General features: G+C 34.1%; 4 protein-coding genes across 6 annotated transcripts; 1 reads left to right on the top strand and 3 right to left on the bottom strand.

Annotated features, from left to right (window-relative positions):
- The first annotated feature begins 7429 nt into the window (after window positions 1–7429).
- Window positions 7430–10264, top strand: LOC107020993 (RPM1-interacting protein 4-like). The gene is made up of 4 exons (XM_015221556.2): window positions 7430–7781; window positions 8578–9108; window positions 9631–9819; window positions 9989–10264. Exons 1-4 carry the CDS (start codon window positions 7776–7778, stop codon window positions 10010–10012), a joined length of 750 nt encoding a protein of 249 aa, XP_015077042.1. The 5' UTR covers window positions 7430–7775; the 3' UTR covers window positions 10013–10264.
- Window positions 10265–10997: 733 nt separating this feature from the next.
- On the bottom strand, window positions 10998–15719 carry LOC107023696 (oleoyl-acyl carrier protein thioesterase, chloroplastic-like). Its single transcript, XM_015224471.2, has 7 exons — window positions 15180–15719; window positions 14412–14545; window positions 14205–14318; window positions 13579–13674; window positions 12062–12149; window positions 11919–11987; window positions 10998–11591 (listed from the first exon to the last, which is right to left on the bottom strand). Exons 1-7 carry the CDS (start codon window positions 15513–15515, stop codon window positions 11319–11321), a joined length of 1110 nt encoding a protein of 369 aa, XP_015079957.1. The 5' UTR covers window positions 15516–15719; the 3' UTR covers window positions 10998–11318.
- A 2002-nt stretch (window positions 15720–17721) lies between these two features.
- Window positions 17722–22626, bottom strand: LOC107021361. Of its 3 annotated transcripts, XM_015222007.2 has the most exons (3): window positions 22093–22626; window positions 21854–22016; window positions 17722–19576 (listed from the first exon to the last, which is right to left on the bottom strand). In XM_015222007.2, exons 2-3 carry the CDS (start codon window positions 22000–22002, stop codon window positions 18211–18213), a joined length of 1515 nt encoding a protein of 504 aa, XP_015077493.1. In that variant the 5' UTR covers window positions 22003–22016; window positions 22093–22626; the 3' UTR covers window positions 17722–18210. The 3 variants fall into 3 exon arrangements, with proteins under 3 accessions (XP_015077493.1, XP_015077492.1, XP_027773619.1); XM_015222006.2 differs by having other exon boundaries at window positions 21854–22626; XM_027917818.1 differs by lacking the exons at window positions 21854–22016; window positions 22093–22626 and adding an exon at window positions 20854–21840.
- A 771-nt stretch (window positions 22627–23397) lies between these two features.
- On the bottom strand, window positions 23398–25672 carry LOC107021381 (DNA-directed RNA polymerases I, II, and III subunit RPABC5). The gene is made up of 4 exons (XM_015222028.2): window positions 25563–25672; window positions 25370–25428; window positions 24895–24989; window positions 23398–23703 (listed from the first exon to the last, which is right to left on the bottom strand). Exons 1-4 carry the CDS (start codon window positions 25596–25598, stop codon window positions 23678–23680), a joined length of 216 nt encoding a protein of 71 aa, XP_015077514.1. The 5' UTR covers window positions 25599–25672; the 3' UTR covers window positions 23398–23677.
- Window positions 25673–26966: the final 1294 nt, after the last annotated feature.

The following is a 26966-nucleotide window of genomic DNA, read 5'->3' as shown; positions in this document are numbered from 1 at the left end:
AAGAACTTGACCCAATCACCACTAAAGTTGCTCACACACGCCTGAAACATGTCCTCTAAGACCTAAATAGTTTATCAACAGACCATTGAAGGTGAAAGCTTGTAATAAAATCCAACCTAGTACCAACTCCATATGCATAGACATCCAGACATGAGATATCAATTATGTATCTCAAATAAATTTAAAATGGGCATCTCATACAGGTAACTATCTCCTGAATGTAAATCTAGACTAACTTATTCAAACTACAAGTAATCTGAACTAATATAAAATATATACACTTGGTAAATCGGTCCATTATAACCCATATAACGTCAAACTTGCACAAGATACGTGGCAACCCTGCCAAAAATTTCATAACAATATATTTCCACTCCAACTCTAGTATAAAAGCATCATTTAATTCCTACTTTCATGCTTTTGGTGCTCATAATTTTCTTGATAACAATTCAAACACGAGATACAAATTCAATCCCTTCATACGATACTATCGATAATATTGCTTCAAAATAAAATATACTCCAATTGCCTCTAGATAAAATAAAAAAATTGAACTATCGAACTCTTTCATGATTAATCTAGTCAGCTCACATATTGGAAGAACATAATTAAGTCTATAATACTTAAAACTCATTCACCACCAAGAATTTCTTCCTTGACTTCTCCTTATAACACCTTATCGTAAGTCGTACACAAATTTCCATCACCAAACTATCGAACATGAATAAGCATCTCACCTCATGTAACAAAGGTAGACTACCCATACTCACTGTATTTCGCCCTAAGTAATCTACTAGCACATTTGTTTTGTCCATACGATAAAGATTAATCATTCCATAATCCTTGAGAAACTTCCATATCCATTGTATTAAATTTAGATTTCTCTTATTAAAACTTATACTAAACACCTCGCAATACACACTATAAATAAATGCCTCTACAATTTTAATGCAAGCACCACCACCACCAAGTTTAAGCTATAACTAAGACAGTTCTTGTCTTGAACTTTCAACTATCTCGAAGCATAAGCTATTACTTACCTTTCTTCATTAATACCCAACCAAAAGATAAATATAAAGAAAGACCATCCAAACACAGCTGTTGTTCGGGCCTAAAAACAGTATCATACTAACCTCTGAATTCGATCTCCACCGTTCAAATCAACCATTAACATGTCACGAACACTCAATCCAAATTTCAGCTCGATCCAACGGTTAATTAATCAGGAAATACAATCTGAAGTTTGTTGGTCGAAGGGAAAAATGCAGCAAAACAAACCTTTTTCTTCTCTCTTCTCTCCTCTCTCTTCTCTTGTTAAAAGCTCTCTAAAAAAAAATCTATTATGTCCTAAAGTCTTTCAAAAGAAATACTACTGAGTAGTTGAGTTATTCCCTCAAGACCATCCTCTATTTATAGAGTTGTGTTTTTTTTTTTTCCTACAAGTCAAAACCAACTGGAAATAGGATTACAATTCAAATCCTTTTCCTAATAGAATTGAAAACAAAATAAAGAGAATAAATCCAATTCATTTTCAAGTAGGATTAGACGATGAGCCCCTTGGTTGAAACATGGGCAATAGCCCAACATTGAGCTTTAGAAAACTCACCTCACACACATCAAACCATTGAAAAGCCGATTATTTCTAGGTTAATCTAGTTAATGCATGTGTAATGAATGCGAGCACCATTGATACTAACCAACTAGGCGTAAGAAAATCCAAATATCATAGCTAAAATAGGCCAGTCCCAATTTCAAACTGCCTCAATTCTCTTGGGATCCCTGTTAATACATTTCTTGGTCACTTACATTTCAACCATGCCACCAAACTAATCGAAATCCACACTTAAAAAAAAACATGAACAAAGCTTAATTTTCTTCAGAGTCTAGAGAATCATCCTCAAATAATGCTCGTGATCCTTCCTACTATGGGAGTATACCAATATATTCTAGATGAAAATAAGAACAAAGGAATCTCAATATGATAGAAACACCCAATAAAAATGTACTTGATCCAACAAAATTCCTTACTCAACAAGTCTTGTTATCGTTCTTTCAAATTTATCAAAGTATTCCAATAAGAAATAATAGAAATAGGCCAAGTGTTTAACTATAAGTCAATACTAATTTTTTATATCAATCTCACATGGAATGCCCTTAAAAAAAAATTCTTGCACCATTTAAATGATTTCTAAAAGAGACATAGCATCACTAGTATCACAACTTAAGACGAATAGGTGAAGCAACCCTTATTCCTCACAGTGAAACTTTAGAGACAATGATGCCTTTCTTAAATGGGTAATGATACTATCCTGCCACTTAAATTTTTAAATATTAGAATATTTGAAGTTAGTGTCTTACACTTATAGTCATAAATTTCATGACAATGAGAAATTCAATCCATAACCAAATGATGTTTAAATCTTCCTCATATAAAATAACTATGATTTTCCACGTGTCATATACTATTAAGTCAATATAAGATCGATGTAATCGATCTACCACTAAGAACCATCTACAGGTGTAGGAATATGTATAGGCATAAGAGAAAAGGTCACAAAGCATATCCAGATTCAAAATAAGGTACATACTTACGTAAAATAAAGTAGATCCACTTTCGAAATAAAATTATAGTCAACCGAGAGCATATCGAACTATACTTTGGACAACCCAGGTTACTCAAATACAGTTATTTATTTGCGGAGGTAATATAACCAATCATCACTGTATTGTTCTATGATCTGTGTATTGATTCATAACTATTTTGTACCCATCTCTACAAGTGTTCTCATATAGCTTCATACAAGTATCCTTTCCAACATCCTTTGACAAAAGAATTTTTTTTTCTCCCCTCTCAATTTCAACAATATTACTGATCCTTAATTCAATATATAAAAAGCTCCCCGCAACATGAATTTATCACTATTTATCATTAATTATTCATTAAAATATTCTTGCTAGTCGATATTAGTATAGCCTTTTATAATCTCTTGATGTATTTAACTTAACTCACCTTGTTGATTCTATCAAATGAAATATCAATATGGTCATCGTGCCATTCAACTTGAACTATTCAATTTATCTTCAATATACCTCCACTCTAAAGGATAAAAAGGGAAATATGTCATACAAATCTTATAACAAATCTTAGTCTCTCAACATCATGATAAGTGATCACATTTTATATCTCTACTCAACTTTTTCCCATAGCCTTACCATAATGGCTAAACTCTTATTTGATCAATTGAATGTTCCTAATCTTATCATTATCTTCAAGGCATCAACATATACCATTTCATTACTAAATTATTCACATATCATAAACACATGTTATAAAATTGTCCCTAGTAAATTCAAATGAAGTTCAAGTATCCTTGTCTAAATCACACCTTGAGAAAGTTGTTCTTACTATTTCAAACCTCGTCAATTTCATTATTAAAATTCGAAATGCTCAATACTAAGTTATTTTTATAACCACACAACTTACGTACTAAACTGCATAATATCATCCCCTACCACAAATGTCAAATTTGAAAATGTCTCCTCACCGTTGGTGAGAGAATGAAACAAGAATTTTGACCTTAAACCAAACCACACACGCACGATTAGGAATGAAAGAAGAAAGTTTCCTAAAGTCCTGTAGTCTCTCAAAGATAAGTAACGGACGTCTCCGCACCTATCCGTAAGACTCTACAGACTCAGCTCTTGTACTCGTGAGACCGATGAACCTAGGGCTCTGATACCAATTTGTCACGACCCAAAAATCACGAGTCGTGATGGCACCTATGTTCCCAACCGATAGGTAAGCCAACCCAACAAGTATCACCAATTCAACTTAAACGTGAGAAAGATAAGTATCAAACTAATATCTAACATACTAAGTATTCAAATAAATGCGGAATATAAATAAAACTACCCCAAGATTTAGTGTCATAAGTACAAGAGCTTCTACAATATGATACAATTCCAAACTAATATAAAAATCTAAACATAAGAATTATCCTATCAGCATAACAAAATAACCTAATAAATAGAGGTAGACTGAAGGTGTGGGCCGCAGAATATCCCAAACAGCACACCACAACTCCAAGATAATTCAAACTCATATCCAATCTCGAAGAACGTTCCCAAATTGAAAGTCAATCACTCAATCTGCACCACAAAAGTGCAGCAAGTGTAGTATGAGTACGAAACCACGTGTACCCAGTATGTCTCATTGACCGACAACGAAGAAGTAGTGACGGGAGTTATATAAGAAAATAAATTCTTAGATTATACAAGCATATATATATATATATATATATATATATATATTACACTTACTATTTAAGTTTCATCAATAAAGGAAATCAACATTAAGTATTTTCCAAACACCAAACGAAACATAAAATCATCAAGAATGAATGATGGGATGAAATGCAATGCAATATGATACCATGTAATGATATGTCTCAGAATACCCAGTACTCACTCAACCGTATATACATGATACTCCTCGGAAATACATCGAGAGTTCATGACCCATGGGGGACTCGCGAGGTCCATATACCGACACGGACGATCTCCACGTGTCTGTGCGGACGATCTCAACGCACTATCATAATATCAAACAATTTTCGCACGGACGGTCTCCACGTGCCCAAATTACAATCTTAACATCTCACCATCCCCAGCACGGACGATCTCCACGTGCCCAACTTATACTCAGTCTCATCTCTATGCATGTGCACAATATTGTTTCAATAGAGGGAATGATGATGCATCTCAATCAATCAATATGAATATAATACATAACCACCTCAATTATCTCAACTATACGGGTGAAATAAATAAAACACAATCACACAAGGAATTCAAGTCAATAATATATCAGCTAATGCCCATATGCTTTGGCATTCTCAAATTTCAGTCCACATTCTATAATAGTACTTTTCCTTTTTATAACACCGGTACTCGTACCAATGCCCGTCACACCATTGATACGAGACCACCATCTTTCCCCCTTACCCCTTGTCTATTTTCATTTTTTTTAATCTTTAATTAGGAAAACGTCCTTCAACAAGTCTAAAAAGTCTTAACATACCTTAGATGCCGAGCTTGTGCCACGAATCTTTTAAGATTTTTCCTTTCCTTTTCGCAAGGTTTCGGAACGTTCCCAATCTACCAATTTTGCAATATTCGTAAGTAAGCAATTTTTGTAGACATTCAAATTATTATATGTCTATCATAGACGCTAACACTCACTCATTTTTTTCAACAAACTCCAAATCTTGATATATATTGGCATGCCAAATTTTTCATACTTGCTAAATTTCAAGCCAAGAACTTAACTCTAACCTCTTCAAATGGACTAAAATTCAATGTTAGATCATATAAAATAACACCTAATAATTAATTACCAATTAAAAAATCTATTATCATTGTATACATTATTATTATTTTTTTTTTTTGCAGAAACCCATTTGTAAACAAGTGCCAATTTTCTAGAATATTTATCAAATTCCAATCATTGGCAATCATTGACAATGATTGGCTCAATCTTATTCCTACCATTCTGAAACTAACAATATATATAATAAATTCTTTTGACAAAATCACAGAAAACATTAACCTGCAGCCATTCAACTATTCGACTTCGATCGATTTTTATATATATATATATATATTTTTGAATACTAACCCAATTGCTAACAATGTAATATAATTTAGTAATCATCACCAACTTACCCATTATTTCTTATCACTCATTATCAATATAGCATAAAATAATAACATAATCCCAAGCATTCCGACAATATATTACTATATATAGAATTGAAAAGAACGAATATCTCATATCTTTACCTGAACAATGGCTATGATTTTTCTCCCTCTCGCTGGTCGCTTGTGGTAAGGTTTCGCATCCATTTTTTTTTTCTAAACAAGAGTTTATTAACCGTGAAACCCCACTAACCTATTATCTATATTACTTATTTAATAAAAGTTTCATCAACTCATAGTTATCTAATATTTAAAAATACCCCTTTAAATTTNACCCCACTAACCTATTATCTATATTACTTATTTAATAAAAGTTTCATCAATTGGGTACTCATAATTATCTAATATTTAAAAATACCCCTTTAAATTTTTAAATGGAGTCAAACTAGTCCTAGCTTTCAAAACAACCTAGCGGGTCGTTACAAATAAATTCACTATCCTTCAGCCGCCTACAATTATTACAACGTGTCACTGTATAAAGTCGATATAATATCATTTCTACGTACATATAAATTTCAAAACACTTTAATACAAAAGAGAAAAAATTAAATTTTTGAATGTGACATTTTTGTACTTTTTCGATTTTTTTTTTTTGGATTATAAGTTTCCTAGTTATTAAAAGATATACTAATTTTGAATGGTCCAACTTGGTGTGCTATGAACCTGTGCTTTCATTTTCAATTCTCTTTTTCAAATTTATAACGAGTAATCCAAAAAACGAGTAAGTTATACAATTTTATCTGAACAAAAATAATTAGTTGTCACAGTTCGAATTACAAAATTAATACGTGTTTAAATTATATAATAATATTATTTGTAATTTTCTTTTAATTTGACTACTGACAATTGACTTTTTAGTAGGCAACAGTACAATAACGAGAATACTATAATTTGAAAAATGATTGCATTATGTTGAATTATATATTACTCCTACATAATTCTCTCTTCATATAAAATGCAAATGCCTATTTTCTTTATGTTAAATTAATGAGTTGAGACTTGAGGGGAGTATTCAAAATAGTAGATCTATTTTGTTTTTGAATTTTTTTTTATGGAAGTTGATTATAAAATGAAAATTTAGTATTCACTAATAAAATAATTTTAATACAACAAACTAAATATGTCAAAAATAAATAAATGAATTTCAGCCTAACTAATTGATACTCCCTCTGACACAATTTATGTGACTTCCTTTCAATTTTAATCCGTCCCTAAAAAATAACACATTTATATATTAAGTAACAATTTAGCTATAAAATATTTATTTAATCTTAGTGAAACAAATTACATCCACACAACTTTACATCGTTTATTTTGGATCACAAATTTTAAAGAAAAAATGAATAAATATATTCCGAACTATCGTAGTTGATTGCGCAAATACCTTTCGTCATACTTTTGGAACATTGATGCTCATGTCGTCCAAAAGGTAGAGCATATATATCTTTTATACTAACGGACAAACACATGTCATAATCTAACCACTTACCCGTCATCGAATTGATGAATAAGATTGCACCATGTCCCCATTTAGTCTTCCGTTAGAGTGAAGACCATATCCGCTCTAGTTTTTGAATGACAGAAATATCAGTATTCTTAAAGTATGACGGAGATAATCTGTATACCATATACAATAATTAAAATATATATTCATCATTTTTCTCAATTAACAGAGTTGTTGTAGAGGGAGGTGGAGCTAAGCAAGTGGAGCAAAAATGGCGGAAAAAACTTACTATAAGTAAAGTGGAATGGGTAAAATTGAAGAGGGAAGACTTTATTATGAAAGAAGACTTGAAAAGCATAACAGGGTGTAAGAGGCGAATAGTCAACCAATACGTGCTCAGACACAGTCAATCCTTTGAAAAAATTCTCATCATTTATATATACTCTCTTCAACGCTTCTTCCTCTGCACTTTCTTCTTCTTCGTCTTCTCTCTTTTTTCGTTTCTCTTGCAAAAAAAAAAAAAAACGTTTTTGCTCGAGGAACTGTTATCTATTTTTGTTAGCGGAGAACATCAATGGCTGTAAGTTTTCTTCAATCATTACTTTTCCCCCTTTTTTCGTTTATCCAAAATTGCTCTGCAATATGTGGTTTGAGGATTAATTACTTGAAGTTTAGTACGTTTGTGTTTGTGAACATGAGTAGCTTTTGCTTAGACTCTGTATTTGTTTTCGTAAATTCAGTACTATACGAGCTGTGAATTCTGTGAAAAGTTCAGATCTGTAAAATTTAAATATTGAAATCACAGTAGCTTAGTTGGTTGATTATTTAAACTCTCACCTTATCTGCGTGAAGGTTCATCTCCCTTTATTTTTCTTTTTATAAAAAATTAAAAAATACTAGCTTCGCCTCTGCAAAGTGATTTGGTCTTTTTAGAAATTCAAATGCTAGTAGAAAAGAAATAGTAGAGAATCATTAGTTCAAAAGAAACTAATTATGACAGGATTGAGAAGATCATAAACGGGCAACATTAGTGATGATTTATGTAGTTGACCGGGAGATGAGATACTATAAGTTTATGGGTTTTCTGTATTTATGTCAAGTTAATATTATGATAATCTGAGTTCACGATATTTATGGATTTGTTAATAAATATATAGGGCGGTCTTCTAGGTTTATGTGAACCTATAAGTTATAACCAACCCTAATATATTTGGATTGATTATTAGTTTTTGTATTGTTTTGTATATCTGGATCTATTTCAAGTATTTAGCTCAGATTCAGTTATAGATTTCTGAGTATTTTTTCCTTGAAAAATGACTTCTGTAGTACCAAACGCACTCCCGGTTTGTTGAATTTTCTTTTAATTGCTACTGCAGCGTGCAAATGTGCCAAAGTTTGGAAATTGGGGAAATGAAGACAACACTCCTTATACTGTCGTTTTTGAGAATGCAAGGAAAAATCGCGGCGGAAAGATGATAAATCCGAATGACCCTCAAGAGAATCCGGACATGTTTCCCAATGTTGCTCCTTCCTCCAGGCCTAAAACTCCTACAGAGGAACCAATGGGGATGGAAACAGCTAGGCAAACAAACAAGCGTCGTGTGAGTAAAGAAGATGGTGATTTCCGTGCTAGTTCTCCAGCCCGCAATGAGCCAACTACTCATCAACGTCATGGTGGAGGTCGTGGATCAAATTCTGGTCGACCTTCTAGACAAAGTGGAGGGTCTGATCACAGCATTGCGAAATCACCACTTCACCCCAATTCCCAAGCAAAGATATCTGGACGTGTAGCTGCATCTCCTGTTTGGGAAGGGAAGAATTTATATGACAGTAGTCATGGTACTCCTGGAAGATCATTCGAAAGTTCTCATGCTACTCCTGGAAGGCACCAAACGAAGCAAGAAAGTGTATGTTTCTTCCTATTCTATTTCGCATTGCATTATATAGAAGATTAGATATTCAACTTGTGATAGCATGCCTTTATTTATCTTATATTTGACAGAGAAGTTAATTAGTAAGATATGATATGTTAGTCATTCCTCGAACTGCATTTTATATTTCGAGTTTAACTTGTATACACTAACTGTGTAAAAAGTCTTACATTATTATGTCATCAGTGTATGGTAAGTTACATTCTTATGAGCCAGCTTATCCCCTCTTTAGATTTTGAATCCCTTAGTGAAAATCCAATCCAGGCTTCCCAAGTGGCCTTACATTAGTGTACCCCTTGGGTCACATGTAACCAATAAGTTAACAAATACTGCATTTGAGATCAAGCTGATTCACACTGAAGCTAAATTTGCACGAAAAATGTTAGATCACTTTGAACTTGTGTGCTTTTAAGATTTTTGTGCAGTTCATTTTTCATATCATTGAGTTTGAGTCTAGGTTGATATTGAATTTGACGTGACTTCTTCATCTTCTAACAGCCTGATAGAGGAACTGTAGTTCCAAAGTTTGGCGGATGGGATGACAACGATCCTCAGGATGCAGAAAATTACACTGAGGTTTTTAACAAGGTGCGAGAGCAAAGGCACGTAGATACTGGAAATATGCCAGCTGCAGGTGTTAGAACATCTTACAGCACACAAAGGCAACAGCGAAATGAAAAGCAGAAGGTATTGATTCGTGTGACCTCCTCATCTAAAAGTTTGAACTGTTTGAAAGAACACACATTTAGTTTCTTAATCATATTATGTCTCAATACACGTACTCACACTTTTGCCTTATTCTTTTTCACGGGTCTTATTTCACCGTTTTTCTTATCCATTTCTCTGTATTCTGCAGAGCTGCTGCTTTCCTTTGTGGTGAAAATGAGGACCTTGTTTTTCTGGTGATCTGAAGCTATATTGGATGTGTAAATAGATCAACATACTATGGCGCAACGCCAATCGTTTCTATGTTAAGAGGCTTCTTATAGCAATATGTTTGGGCTAGTGATTTCTTGTATTTTTGTTATGCTTTCTGCTGAAATTTGCAATTGTATCGTCTACTTATTGTTTTATTAATCATGTACACTGTTTGTTCTTAAATCAAATTGATTTGTGTTAATCATCCTCCTTACCTTTTGTGTTCCCGGCAGAGAAAAGGAGCTAAAATAATGTATGTATTACTGGTTTTGTAATGAAACTTGGTTAAATCTCCAGCTTAGTAAAAATGATAACATGTTATAATAAGAAAAATAGTGCAAAATCTACGAGAAAGGACGTTAAACTGTAGTAAACAAGAAACAATAATAAATATCAGAAGCAAAAAACTACTATAAATTCCTAGTTTTCTACTATTATAAATTCTACCATTTGGAACAAGGTTTTGGAAGCCACCAAAAACTATTCTTCACTCTTTTCTCTAATTTCTTATCACCTCCTGTCTTGCGTTTTTGAATCTCTGAAATTATTGTCTTATATATCATTTTCATCTCAAATTTGGTCAATGCTCATGCTCAAACATTTAGATAATTTGATACCACTTACTGTTTCTTTTGAAACAAAAGTATCCAAAAAGTCCGAGGATCTTTACTACTGTACTCTACCCCGAACCAGCAGCCTTCACGCCATGTCTCTCAAAGTGCTCCAAGTCTCTCAGCGCAATGGTTCTATCCCCTTCTTGGTTCGAGTCTCTTCTGCCAACGTTTTACTTTCCTCATCCTTGATATACTTCACTTGATCCAAGTGGGAAGGGCCTTTCACTCTCTCACCTGTACAGTTTCTTTCTTATCCCCATCTTTATCCCTTAAGACCTTATTAGAGCATATATACAGATATACCTTCAATAAACAGTTATTTTGACAACTAACTTTGAGATTTAAAAGGTTATATAAATAGCAAACAAGCAGGAGATACATGTCATAAATTATATGATACAAATAATCTGTTCCCATACTAGCACACTATTTTCCTCATCCTGTTTATTTGCATTACTAAAACATTAGTACAAATCAATGAAGCCTCATCTCAACCATCTATCCAGAGCTCTAGGAAAAAGAAAGAAGGGAAGCAATAAAGACTACAGAAAGACAAGAAAAGAGACAGACATGAAAAGTTGGAAAACAAAGTAACAAAAGGGAGCTCCTCCACCGAGTACTTAGGCTACAATGAACAATAGAACACGTTGAATCTTATGTCCTAGCAGACTTCTTTCTCCATTCAGTTCGACACCTATTTATTTCAAGTCCATCGCTTGATAATCTCAACAAATGCAAGAAGCTCTTGTTTACATCCTTTGGAGCAGTAGCAGATCCATTAGACCCATGACTCTCTAAGGCATCAGCATCCTCAATAGGTTCAACGCTTGTAAGGGAATCGACAACATCATCATGCTGACATTCACGCCTATAATCTATAGTAATTGTTTCCAGTTCATGTGTATCAATGATTTCTTGAGGAATACTCTGCCAGCAGAAAAGTTTTTTGGTTAACAAAATAGAGAATTTAGTCCATAGATGTAAAACATAAGACTTCCCTTGTTTTAGAAGTTACTTTTAAATACTAATGACTTCCCCATGCCTAGTCTAACTATCTATAACAATGAAGAGCAACAAAATTTCTATGAACAAGACAACAAAGACCCTAAAAAATCTCTGCACAGTTGTTAAATTTACAATGGTAACAGCAGAAAAGAAGTGTCAGTGGGGAGAACAGAAAAAATAAATTATTGCATCATATGTATAGTTGGCCACATCCAATTATTCAACTACAGAGAGGAAGCATATACAAACCTCAAGAACCCATCCAATGTAAGTGACATTGTTTACATGCTGATTCATGTCCAGATCAGCTCTTCGTGGCTGCCAACAAAACGAGTATCCTGAGTGCTTGAAAAAGAATGTCATTGAACTCAGGATTTTAAAATGATACCTACCACCATTCCTAGCTTCGAATACTCAGCGGGATCTTCAAGTTTCGCTATTTTCTTTAGGCTGCCATTATTCTCCTCAGGAAAAGCTAACCTGGAATTGTGAACAGTCAAACAACAACAGAGTGCCCCTTTTCAATAACATTGCTGCCAATAAAATACAACACTCAAACTTACATGTGCCGAAATCATGGTCAGTGAATTGCAGATAATATGCAATAGAGTAGACAGGGTAACAAGTTACATATAACACAATTGTGGTTGGTGCTGTTATGAAGTATATAAACTTTAAAATATGTTTGGTTGATGGAGGGGAGGGGTAGTTTTTCTTTTTGCTTCTCCAAAGTGAAGTACTTCTCAGATCCCTAAGTTTGTAAAAGTGAAAGACCAATACGTATTTCTTCGTTTCAGTCTACTTACAAAATGGTGGCAAATCTCTCAGGAAATCCCTGTACCCTCAAGTTATTTGGGAAACGTAGAAGTTCAAGACTGATTTCGTCCCTTTGTCTAATTTCTCTCTCACTAGCCACCCTCACTCTACTTGATTTAAACATAGTGAGTAAATAGAAGAGGAAGTCAGAATGACTTGGTGTATTACTTCAATGAAATGTAAAAACGTAAAATTGACGATTGGAGTTGACTTGATAGAGAAGACACCACATATGATTGCCTGACAGTCTAACTAAAGTGAATATACGTCTGGGAAACAAGCTTGCACCAGAGTAGAAAGAAACTGGATAATAGACAGATTGATTTAGTTCTTTTTCTAATTCTTTTTTCTTTTTGCAAAACCATGTGTGTGCGCAGGCACATCCTTTGATTTGGTTTAGAAGAATTGGTTATGCATATGTTGGAAAAATTGTTCTTTAGAAACAACCCTTTGTTTTCCAGAAAAGCAGAACAAATGGTTTCAACTTTCAAGGTCTAATGTAAATTATGATAGTTAGAAGGATAAGTTTCCATTGATGATCCTTTTGATAATGGTATAGGAATCTTTTGAACAAAAAACGAAGATGTTTTTCCCAAATAAAATGGGAATTGGATTAATGTAACGGGAGAAATATTTCCCGTTCCTTTGCCGGAAAGATATGTGACCATGAAAGAGGGATTAAGTGGACCAAAGTACACTAAAGCTGGAATGCTCTTTTATCATGTACGTGGATTACTTGGCCAATTACCTTAGGCTATAGGCCTCGAACCATCTAAGATACAAAAACTCATCAAATACCAAGAAATAGATGTAATAATTAAGAATCTTTAATGTCTATGATTCAAACCATTTGTGTTAGATATATGCGTAACTTATGATAGTATTTAACAGCTACATTTTCATCTACCAGCACCAAGAATCATGTACCCATTAACACCATTCAAAACCATTGTATGATAATTTCAAGAGTTCAATGAAAAGTTTCCTTGTTTACAGTTATATTTTACAAGAATGCTTTACCCACTTAGGAAATTATAAGTTCCAGGAAAGGGAAGGGAAAGAAGAAAAATGAAAAAGAGGAACCTAAGTTAACCTCAGTTCTTTTGGAAAATAGAGCTCCAGCTCATCACGAACTTCATCAGTGACCTTTTGAAGCCGTCTTGTGTCCTGGTTCATCATGAGCCACTTGCTGCAATCAGATATCATAACATCCTAATTTAATTTTTGTAGAATAACTCGAGAAGCAATATAGGAAAAAGAAAGGATTTACAGATTGTTAGACGGTGGTATCTGTGACCTTGATACTCGAGAAAACCATTAACACTGCCAAATTACTGACTTCTTCGCAAAGTAAATATATTGACTCGGGTTGATTTAGAAGCAAAACACTCCATGGATGTACTTTAAGCTTTATGCAGTAACTTACAAAAGGAATTCATTTGTTCCAAAAGCTGCCTTTGTGGGAAATGTATTTAATAACCAAGTGGGCATGGAAACTACTACACCACACTTGTGTAAAAGATAAGCAATTCACAGAAAAATAATTTGTATCAACTATGTTAAGTATTTGCAACAAATATACTTAAGCCTGGGATGCTGCATGACTAGAAGTATACATGTCCACTTGGAGATGTGCATTAAACAGGATATTATCACTTCTAGTGCTATCTATATTCTTTCTATTAGGTTTATTATTGAGTATAAACTTAAATTCTGCACCTGGTTGCTCTTCCAATGACTTCACCAGTAGCGCAGTCTTTGAGAATCCAATCGCGTCTAGTCCCAATCCTGCCTTCACTTTGGCACCAAGTCTCTATTTCAACAACATCACTCCTGTTCCATACCACACACAACATTAACCATGGCTACAACAGCGTTGCAGAATAAACCATTATAGTGAACACTTGCAAGGTATAAAAGGATTACCAAGCAGGGTACTTATAGATCTCAATGTACATGCGAGCAGTAACCCATATAAGATGTAATTTTCTCATGCTATGGGTAGTTGCAAATCCATCCGTTGAAAATCCAACACTTTGAGCATGGTTGCATCCAACCTCCTACATCACAGAGTTGGGAATACATTTATGCCCATATAATCATACATAAACCAAAATGAGTATAGTCCCTCCGTTTAAATTTGTTTATCTTATTTTCCTTTTTAGTCCCTTTCAAAAAGAATGACTCGCCTTTTTTGGAGACTCTTTAATTTCACTTTTCCACAAGACCACAACATTCAAAAATCTTATTTACTATAAGAGAGCACTGACATAGCAAGCAAAAAAAATTATACCTCCACCATTCCAGCTCGAAGAAAAGTACCAAAATAAGATGAAGAAAGATATGCATTGACAAATCAAGAACTTATATTCAGGGAAAGAGTTGATTAACACAGAAGAATCAATCTTTTACCAAAATAAGATGAAGAAAGATATGCATTGACAAATCAAGAACTTATATTCAGGGAAAGAGTTGATTAACACAAAAGAATCAATCTTTTCTTAAAGTTGAACCTGCAACAGATTGGCGATACTTTCGAGAAACAGACATGCATTGACAAATCAAGAGTTTATATTCACTGATACAGTTGAGTAACACAAAAAACCCAAAGGCGATGATTTCGAGAAATAGACATGCATTGACAAATCAAGAGCTAATATTCAGTAACACAAAAATAAAAACCATAAATCAGACCTGCAAGAGATTGGCGATAGTTTCAACAGTTACAGTTTTGTTAATCCCAACCTCATAGCACCTAACAATAAACTTCTCCTTATACGACATTCCATCCTCCGACATAGTCCCCAATCTCAATCGATCCGCAAGACTTGGCTCATACGCCATCTGCTTAGTCTTAGTCGTCTCATTAGTAGCTACCGCCAGCACCGGACCAGACCTTGCCCCAACCGAACAAGATGAAACAAACGATTTTCTACACCCAATTGAAACTGAATTGAAAAATCTCTTGTAACACTCATTATGATCTCCAATGGCAACATTGCCAGCTTGAAACGTCCCTCTACACAACATTGTTTGATCCCAAATCAATAAATTAACTCTTTTTCTGAGATTTTTGGGTTTTTCTTAAGAGTATACAGAGTTTGTATTTTTTATATATATATTTTTTTCGATGGGATCTAGGTGAAGGTTTGAGGCTCTCAAAGAAGTTTAGAGTGAGGCGAGAGGGATAAGCGCATTTACACAGAAATTAATGTTGCCATTTGTTTCCTGCCAATTGTTACCTACCCGGCCCGATTATGTTACAGAACCATTAAATTTTTTTTATTCAAGTTTTGTAGGACTCTATAAATACGAATTTATGTTTATTAAACTTTGTAAAATAACATTTTATTTGTTATTAAAAATTAAAAAAAAACACAAATTTGAACAACAAAAATAAAACACGCTTCTTCCGTTCTAATTTTTATTTATTTGAGTTACGTCTTCAAGAATAAAACTGTCCACATCAAGCTAATACCTAATACATGCATGTTATGTGTTTAAATTGATAGTTCATTTTACTTAATTATAATTAGTTAACATGTATTTTTTATTTAATTAAATCATGTAATAATGAAAATTGCATTTAGTTTCGTGTATACATCCGATGTGGGTAAGTTTCTTCCCTCCTTCAATTTCAAATTAATTGAACTGTTGAGGTGTTTCACGTCCTTTAAGAAAATAAGATTAAAACATAAATTAGACATAACTATTAATTATTGTCAAATTTAAGCTTAAAACAACTAAACGTTAATTTATAACTAATTTAAATATAACTAATAAAGAGTAAAATTGAAAGAACATTCTAAAAATAGTCTTGAAAATTCAACAATTAAGTTAATTTGAAAAATAAAAAATATCTCAATAATTAAATTAATTTGAAATGAAAAGAGTACTTTATTTGTGTTGTTAACACTCCCTCCGTCCCATTTTATATGTATCCTTTCTATAAATAGTTGGATCAAAATACTTATTATTTTATATAGTTTATGCATAAATTATCATATTTTGCATATTATACCCTTGATAGAGTAGTTAATTAATCTTGAAAATGTATTCGTCATTCATTTGTTGTAAAATTGGCTTAAGAAAATATTAAACATCATTTCATAATATGCAAGTGCAAAGTAAAAAGATGACATATAAAATAAGACGGAAAGAATAACGTGTTAAATTTAAATTGCAGAAGAAATTATTCATAAAGAATAGTAGTAAAAACAGAGAAGCTCAACATTAATGTCCTCACAATTTACTTTGACTTTAGGTATAGGTTCATAGAATATGGTATGGCCTAAAGGCTATTGGAGTAACAAATCAAGTATAATTATAACATTTTGGTCATAAATGTGGAGTACTCTCTGCCATAGTTTCAATGAGCTATTTGATTTGTTTTCATATACCTAAATCATAATAGGATCATCTTTTTTACCGGTCTAAATAATAGGGGTTAAGAATTATATGCTGCATTTGTTAACTAGTAGCCAGTAGGTACTAAGGTTAGATACAAATTTATTACAAGTTTCTTTTTAGTTGTTATGTGTATTAAAAATACTTGTTCTGAAACAATTATGGTAAATCATTTCAAGGTAGGAGTTTATTAGAAACGGTCTTACTATTTTTACAAGGTAGGAGTAAGGTCTACACGTCCTGTGAAATTATACTGAATATGTTGTTGTTGATGTCAGTTTGTACAACACCAACTCCCGGGATTCGGATTGGCCCACAGTGTAGTTTGTATCAAGGGAAAAGGGTCTGATATACCCCTCAACTTTGTCATTTAGAGCTGATATACCCCTTGTTATGAAAGTGGCTCATATATACCCCTACCGTTATACAAATGGCTCACATATAGCCCTGCCGTTACAAAATGGCACACATATACCCTTCATTTAACGGAATTTTAAATAATTAGTTTTAAATTTATATTTATTACTTATAATTTTTTTAAAAAAATTATAAGTAATAAATATAAATTTAAAACTAATTATTTAAAATTCCGTTAAATGAAGGGTATATGTGTGCCATTTTGTAACGGCAGGGCTATATGTGAGCCATTTGTATAACGGTAAGGGTATATATGAGCCACTTTTATAACGAGGGGTATATCAGCTCCAAATGACAAAGTTGAGGATATATCAGACCCTTTTCCCTTGTATCAATGACATTTGATCAGGTATTTCTTACACTATTTCTGATAGACTACTCCATACTAATCAAGCTTACTGAGACATCAAAATGAAAGTAAAGCCAATTTTATTGGTTTGCATAGAGTAAAATGTAGATATACATAATAAAGAATTGCATCAGATGAGGTTGTCGATTTAACCTTCAGAAAAAGCAAGTCACTTTTCCAGGGTATTATTTATCTCAGAGAACACAGTGTCGAACATTTGCTTTGGTTTCACTTTCTGTCACACTTGAATTCTATGTTGCATTCATCTATTTTGCTGATAAGCAGCAGTTACTAGCCAATCCTTAACTGGTGAAAATGTTGGGACTGTTGAAGATGCTTCTGAGATCTTTTCTCCAACATAAAGTCCACAGAATGTCATTGAAGTTCCAGTGGAAGAACAACAACCTGTAGCACCTGCTATCGAAAATCAGTAAGCTGCCTTTGCTCGAGTTTTCTCCAGCTTTCTTAATTTCTTTGCAATGAAGTCTCAGTATAAGCTCAAAAAAGGAGAGTGTGGTATAAAGAATGAGTTCTTTTTTCAGAATTTATCAATCAGAACATCCATCTTGGTGATGAGTTTCCAGCACTTAGACGTGGTGGTCTGATTTGTGGCTCCATGTTGTTCCGTTTCTTCATGATTGAAGATACTGTCGGGCTGTAATAGTCATTACTCCTATGTGAAGTTGTACCTTGGGAGTATACCTTTCTTCCTTGCATAATGTTCCTCTTCTGTTCTTGGTTAGCCCTACGAGCTGCTGAGTTTTTTGAAACCGACCCCCATCTATTGTAGTTAACACAACTTTGGCTTCTTCCTACTTGATGAAACCTTCCCCCTTTAGGACTTGGATAGTTTCTGCTTTCAGCAGTTTCCGCAGAGTACATTGTTGTCTCTCCATCACTGCTGTATTCATTTTGAGCTTCCAAAACCTCTATGAGACAGCAACTTGATTCAACCTCACTCTGGGCCCCATTAACAGATCTGGTAGACGCAACTTCAGCGTCTGGCACAGGGCTTGGCTGGCCAAAGTCACTAGAATTTTCTTCTCTTGCCTTATCGATGCAATCATCATCAGAGTTGGATAGGCTCTTTCTGACGTGCTGCGGTGATCCAGCAGCTTTGATGAGAATCCTTGGTGGAAAGTTAATATCCAAAAGCTGGATTTGTGTACTCTCGTTCTTCCCAACTGGTGTTGAAGTTAATCTCCGCGACTCAAAAATTTCAGGAGTTGGAATTCCCTGGACATGAGTAATTACTGCTTCCTCTTCCAAATTAGTGGCAACAGCAGAACAGCTTGGTCCAGGTTCTTCTCTAGGTTGGGGCAATCCGTTCGAAGATGATGGTGTGGCATCATTTTCAGCTTCAGTTGACTTAAAAACACGCCGCATTGTGAAGGATGCACAAGAATGCTCACTTCTTTGACCAGTAGACATCAGCCGAATCAGTGGTAACTTTGGTTTGTTGAGGTCATCGAGGCTTCCTTCCCAGTGTTGGTTCAACCAGTCGCATATGATAGGGATGGGTATACCAAATTGCATGGGACTGTCTTTCCATGATGATAATGGAGATGGCGAAGTTGATGAGGATTTTGAGTTAGGAGATGTTGCTAGCTTCATTGGATCACATACCATGAAGGCTAGATTGCCATGAACATCAAAACCAGCAGAACCCGGCCTCCAAGTTATTCCATCAGTTGACAGCTTTATAAGGTTGTCAGTGGCTATTACCACTTTTCCTTCGCCAACTGTCAACTCCTTTTTCTCGCTATAACCTAACAGGTAAACGGCATTACCCAGCTCAAGATTAGGTTTAGAACAAGTTTTCAGGTAGTGAGGTTGCTGAACATGTGCATTTGAATCTCCATCCATGACATCAAGACCCACTATAGTCAGATCTAGTATGGAGCTGGTAATAAAAAACCTGAAATGAGAAGTAAATGATCAAGTGATAAACATAAAAATGAGATGGCCTGAAAAAGGAAAAAAAGCTTGCTTGACCAGGTAGACAAATATACACAACTATCATGCATAACATTCACTAGTCAGAAAGCAAAATAAAGTTAACCATTCAATCTTACAAATGTGGAGATCGTACTTTAATAAGGTGAACCAGGTAACAACAGTTAAACAATACTTCTTATTCTCCTACCTAATTTTCCTCCGCATCCATCCTACATCCCTTTAGATATAGACTCCCATAACTCTAGCCACGATTGCAATGTACTAAGTACAGTCAACCTCCATAAGCGCACAACATATAACAACACAAGCTGACATCGAACCTTCAGCTTCATAATCCAAAAGTTTATCTTATGCAAGTGATAAAGCATTCATACTTGGCATGCCAACATGACTACACGGGAAGTTTTATTTTTGTTCCTCATTATCAGTAAATATTAGCTAAATGACATTTTACGGATCAATGTTGCATTTTTTATAACCTACAAGTATTTATTGGCAACCTTTATGTAGCCTGTCAAGGAAATTCAAACCTGATTATAATTGAAGTCAATTCACCTTGAGCTGCTGAGAATCAACACAAGAAGAAAATGACTTGTATATACATCAACATGCATGCATACATGCGATTTAATTTATTATGCACTATCTAAAGCCACAAATGCCATCAGCAACTAGAGATGAACTTTTTTTATTGCCCCAAAATTCAAGTTCTTACACGGATTGAATGCCCAAAGACCCGACTCATCTTCTGCAAAACATCAAACTTGTAGTGGGGGCTTAGAAGATCTAATCCCCATTGCATCTGATCCGATGCTCTCCTGCTCTCTTGTTATATCATCATATCAGGCAAATGTGATAATCTTATCCTCGTTGCAAATTGATAGACTAGAGCTACATATTTCTACTTATGTTTCGGATTGTCAAGTGCAAAATTCATGCACATTAATGATGCTCACATTGCTAAATACTTGATAAACTATTAATGACACCAATCTGAACCATTGCTATGTGATTGATTATCATATCAACTACATCTCAACTCAAACTACTTAAGGGTCAACTACTGAATCCCCTATATTCCGCCCTATTTGAGCCATTCTGTCAGCTCTGGCCCTAGTCTTATGATTGAATTCTTAAATACCTTTCTAACATATACATTCACTGCAAAATTTGTGACTAATGGGAACTGGGAATAAAGGATCAAGCATAACAATTTTCAGAAGCACTCGTACTCACTTGACTAGGCAATCAAACTATGTAGTGATGCATGCAGCTCTATCCTTTTGTATGGCTTCAAGCGGCATCTGATGCAGACTGATCCAAGATCAACAAGCCCACCTAGTTCAATGAGCTTTGTACCATCAAGAATCATTTTCCATGTAAGAGGTGAACAACAGAGTGCTGGTGGAAAGGTTAGTTTGAGGATTGTCCCAACACCACTATCCACTTCACTAAAATCAATCTTGTGAGTGACATCATAGATTGAATTAACAAGAATATTTGCCAGACGAAGCCTACCATAAACCTTTCAAGCTTCTTTGGCAGGACTACTCCAATTTATTCAATAATTGTCACAACACACAGTGATGGCGGTAGTCTGGTAGAGCAGGAAGGTGCACGGGAAATGACAGTTTGAGAAAGAACTGTTTTGACTAACTACCCTTTCCAGTAGCCATGTAAATATTATGTTTAGCCTCTAAAGACTACACTACAAATATTGGATCTTGAGATGGTGTCAATGGTCCATAAAGAAAAGGTCTTTCGACGGAGAACATGATTTTGACAGATTCCTATACAATGTCATTGATAGAAGGCCAATGCTTCGATGCATACTTACAAAGAGCAAACATTTCACTAAAAATAGTCCAATGAACTAGTGAAATCCTAAGTCAGTCAGGTATTCAATAGACTAAGACAAGCATCTCAACTAATAGTAGTTATTATCTCACGAAGTCACTTCACTTTTTTCATAGATTCCAATTCTCATCATCAACAGAAGACTTTTTGATAGAAGTAATTATTATTCGAGTGACCATATCAGAAATCAACTAGCATAATAGAGGAAAGTTTCTTCACCCTTTGGAATCTGAACATAGAGACACTACAATAAAACAGCAGCAACAAATACAATCCAATCCCAAATTAGTTGTAGTCAACCATATGAATCAATTTCCACTCTATAAAACAAAAACTGAATACATTACAAAGATAAAAGTCAATAAGAAGAAAAAGTAACCTATGTGGAAAAAGGCAAGCAACAACACCGTTTTGAAGACGGATCTCAGCAGCTTCAGCTGCAGCCACAGAAGGAAGTATTACATGGGTAGTGAGCAGCAAATTCCGGTGGATCAAGAAACCAGTGCCACTCGAAGCTATATGTGCCATAGCAGAACCTTTGCCTGTAAAAATGGTAGCTTTTATTTTTTCAGACTTGCCACCCCCATAACAGAAACACCAAGAATCAACCAAACCCACCATTGCTATAGCTTTTATTCAAATTGGATGTCTTTAAAATCAAGAAAGATTGTAACTTTAGATCCAGAAATACATTTTTAGCTCAAAATGCCAGTTTGTTACATCTGCCAGGTAGCTTTAGACCAGTCTACAAGGGGTGTGGTAACTATCATTGAATATGATAACGTATTGCAGAGAAATGGGGGACAAGTAACTCAAAATATGCTTAAAAAATGGGATTTTTCAAATCAGAAATATAGTAAATATATGAAATCTCCAGTCAGAGAGAGAAGAAAACACAGGGATGAGCAGGAGACAGGAAACTGCAGAGTGCAGACCTGCAGACATGGTTAGTGTAATTTATATATTTTTAATTATTTTTGTGCTCAACATTATTAGGAGTTACTATAATAAAGACTGAATTAGTTTAACCAACAAGTGAAACATAACAATGTTATTTTTCTCCCCTTTTTGTAGATTAAAATGGTGGTTGCATTAACGTTGTTCACGTTTGTTTCTTCCTCTTTTTTGTCACATTTTTTAGTATACCCTTATTTATGCTAATTAGTCAATATTTAGTACTTCAAGAATATTTCTTAGTAATGACGAAATAGAAAGTAAGTACTTCTTTCACTTTTTATTATTTGATCTTTACTGATCTAATATATAATTCTTAAAGAGAATCTTAAGTAGAGGTATATTTTACCATATAATGTTATGTTAAATCGTATTAGTAGCCATGGTTGAAGTGTTTTTAACCGCCTTGTTCACTCAGGTCCTTTATCATCCACAAATAATGAGATTGTTCTCTAATTCCCTTTCATCATTTTGGGTATATATAATGACCAAACTTTTCGGTGTATGATGGTGACTAACCATTAATAAATCACATGTCCTACTCCTATCTATCAATGATACATTAAATTGTTTGATTCCAACAGCTCAATTCCCACACTGATTGTTGCCTAAAATCACATTCTCTCACATGCATGGCTTCAATCAATTTTTTCTCTTTACTATTTCTGTTTTCGCACTTTGTATTATATCACAAAACAATACATGGACTGTAAATGTACTCCCAATTCACTTCTCTATGACTAGATTGAATCTAGGACATCAATAATAGAGATACGCCATTTGAATATAACTGGATACACAAAAAAAACGAGAAAAAGAACGTAACAGAAGAAGGCAATGATGGCTGAAACAATGAAACCCAGAGATTACTTTGGCAATGAAAATTACCATGTTCCTCATCCTTACCTTCCTTGGCTGTCTAGTAGTTATATGAGTGAAATGCTAAACTGTAAATGGAACGCACTGCACTAAAATGTGAAACAGAATTTGTAGAAGGTTAACTTCTAAGTTTAGAGTGCCACTACACCAGCATATATATTGTTAAATAGGCAACCAGGAGATTCAGAACCAACAAAACATCAAGAGTAGCTTGCAGTATCACACTGTTTACTGGTTACACGATTCATAAGACTCCCTTCATATGGGAACAATTTACTTCACCTCCTTACAACTAGAAAGAGAATTACAGCTAAGAAGTAGATGGTCTAGATATAAACATTTGTAGCTCATTAGTGTTCAGAAAATTGCTTCAACTGCCCTCAGATTTCTCCAGCGCTGCCAAAGAAAAGGGAAAAGATAATCATGTTAGTATCAAAGCCAGCATCTCTTAACAGCATATATATTAAGATGAAATAACCAAATACAGCACCATGGAAGATGGAAATAATATATTTTAGCAGCGACATTAGTTTCAGATGAACATAAGTTAATAGAAAAGAGGATCTTCGTAGTACTTAAAAACATAAATCAAGCTCGTCATAGATCACAGTGGAAACATTAAAGATAAAAATACTAGTAACTAGTCGTTAGTATGGTTTCCCCAAGTCAAACCTCTCCGCAGAATGACTTGAGTAAAGTTTTTCTAATTATTCTTTAGATGAGTTCGGCAGCTAAACCATGTAGATTATTATCATTTCTATAATGGCTTGATTATAGGTAGGCATCATACTCACCGCTTTCAGTGAGCTGATATTGATTGCTTGACTAAGAAAATAGGGGTAGAACAATTTCCAAGGTCCGGTCAAGGGGGACATGTTCATATGAAAGTATGTGCTAATATTGCTGTAGATAGACTGACTGACATCTAGTGGAAACACAAGGGTCACTGCCATGGTGATCAGTTTGGTGCTTTCAATGATAAGATGAAGGGAGGCGGCGAGGTAGTGCCTCCTTCCGTGGAGCTACACTAGTACAAGAACTCCAAATAGACATTCAAGCGGTATGATACAGGTTCTCTGGCAATCCATCAGATGGACACTAGTTTTATTAAGTGGAGGCTCTATCTCCTGAATACATTATTAAGAGAAGAAAACCCAAACAAGTAGTTCACATGAAGATTTATGTCATCAGTGAAATCTTTCACCTTGATGCAAAAGACAAAAGAGCAGGGGTGATAATTGCTTAATTATTTGAAATCCTTCCCTATGACAGTGTATGATATCCTTAACCAATTCTATTGCAACCCCCTGATTATTCTTACAAGATTGACAAGGATATAACTAAAATAAATATCGCCCTGTCAAAATGCAAAATAGGCTAGGTAAAAACATTGTACACAAATGTCAAACGAAAAAGACTTGTGAAGCCACAGTCTAGGTGTGGACCAAAAGTCTTCGATTGGCAAGCTTCTACAAGTTTTTCAAGCATATTACATTAATAATACTTATTCATAACATTTACCTATTTCATCCAAAAAAAAAAACTTATTCATAATTTATATAGACAAAGAAGATAGGAGGAACTTACTGTTGTAGTTGAGAAGCTTCTCAATGAGATCAACATGAGTCATAAGCATTCTACGACAGCAATATCGAACCAAATTCAGTGCATCAAGTGCATCCCTGCACAAAAACATAATAGATCCATTCAAATACTTGACTCAAAGAATTTCACAGGTACGTCCAGTTTCTTTCTCAAGCAAACACTTGCTGCATTGATCATTCTAACTCCACCTACTTAAGCTTCACATTCTACATTTCGACCTCGATATTTTCACAAACAACGTCCAAAAATAGTCAAATTACCAACTCAATAGGGATGAGAGGCAGTCACCGCCTAATTTTCAGCTGGATTGTCAAAAAGTTTTCATCTTTCATAGTTAATTGTTCCATAATAGAATTCCAATTCAAAAGGCACAAATGGCAGACACAACAAAAAAGTAGCATTTTTTCTGTTTTTTTTTTTAGGGTTTAAGGGGGTTAGTGTATATAACGATTCTCACCCTTCGGCGTAATCAGCTTGAAGAAGATCAAGGTATTCATCCCATTTGTTGCCAATAACCTAAATATACAAATCAATTTAAGAACAAAATCAGCTCCACATAATTAATCACTCGAAACAATTAAGTAAAAATCAGCTAATTTAGTTTTTTTCTGAAACAATGGAGAATTAAAAAGCTTCAAAACAAAAATTACCTTCCCGCAGGTGAAACAGCGCACTGGAATGATCATCTTGCTGAAACCCTAGTTTTAAGTCTGCAACTTTCAAGCTTCAGCAGCAATGTCCCTTCGTGAGGGAAATTTCAGTCGATATATATAACGGAGTAAATGGGCCTGGGCTTTTAGAAATATGGCCTTCTTTTGACATGGATCCGGTCCGATCCGACCCGACACTTTTTTTTTCTTTTTTTTCTTCTATAATTATGAAAAAAAGTTAACCTTACATACTTGTTTGATAGCTCAAACATGATTTAAAATAAAATATGGTAGGGGCAAATCAAGAACTCGCACACATTCAAAATATAAAGATAGTAGAAATGAGAATGTTGAGATGTTTGCGTGATTATATTAGATGAGATATTATTATGAATAAATATTGTGAACAAGATGAGAGTGATATTCGTAAATAAAATGGTGAAAGTAAGACTAAGATAATTTAAAATGTGAAGAGAGATGTATATAATACTACTAAAGAAGCATGAAATATTGGCTATGGTGAATTTTTGAGATAGTAAGAAATACGATGAAAAAGTATATTAAAAGAGATGGCTATTAGATAGGACATCACACACGTAACTCATTAACACAAGCAGAGCTTGTAAGGGCAAGCATATTCATCTAATTATACTATTTATATATAAATATTTATTTTTAATTATATGTATATAGTATGGAAAAATATCTGAAATATATTCAAATTTTGATCGATATTACTGTTACGATACCAAACTTTGAAATATATTTTAGGGCAACTTTCACATATAGCAAACAAAAAATTCATATTTGTATACTATAGCAAACTTTGCATAATTGCGCTCCATAGCAAACATAAAACTGTATAATTTGCTATACATATACAATTGTATAATTCGCTGGCCTAAATTGTATAATTCGTTGGCCTATTTCGCTGCAATTGTATAATTTGTTTTGCATACAGTTGAATCGAATTAAAATGTATGTATATTGCATAATTATAAGTGTATAGCAAGAAGATATATGTTTTTCTCGCTTTATACAAAAACAGAAACACAATATATACACTTCTGTTGTATAAAGCTAGAGAAAATTGTATTTCACTGCAATTGTATAATTCGCAATTGTATAATTCGTTGGCCTTTTTCTATGCAATATTTGAAGTAAAATGTTTGTAAATTGTATAATTAAGTGTATAACACGAAGATATACAGTTTTGCATGTGTATATACAATTTTCTCTCGCTTTATACAAAACGGAAACAGAATTATACACTTCTGTGTATAAAGCGAGAGAGGCGAGCGAGAATGGAGAGTGGCGAGCGAGATTTTTGGGAGAGAGACGCTGGCAAATTTTAGCTAATGTTTGCTATAGAGCACAATTAAATCAAACCGTAGCTATTCCATT

Source organism: Solanum pennellii, chromosome 6, assembly GCF_001406875.1.
Source record: "Solanum pennellii chromosome 6, SPENNV200".
Classification (NCBI taxonomy): Eukaryota; Viridiplantae; Streptophyta; class Magnoliopsida; order Solanales; family Solanaceae; genus Solanum; species Solanum pennellii.
The sequence above is the reverse complement of the archived record's forward strand: the minus strand, read 5'-3'. Positions and strand labels throughout refer to the sequence as shown.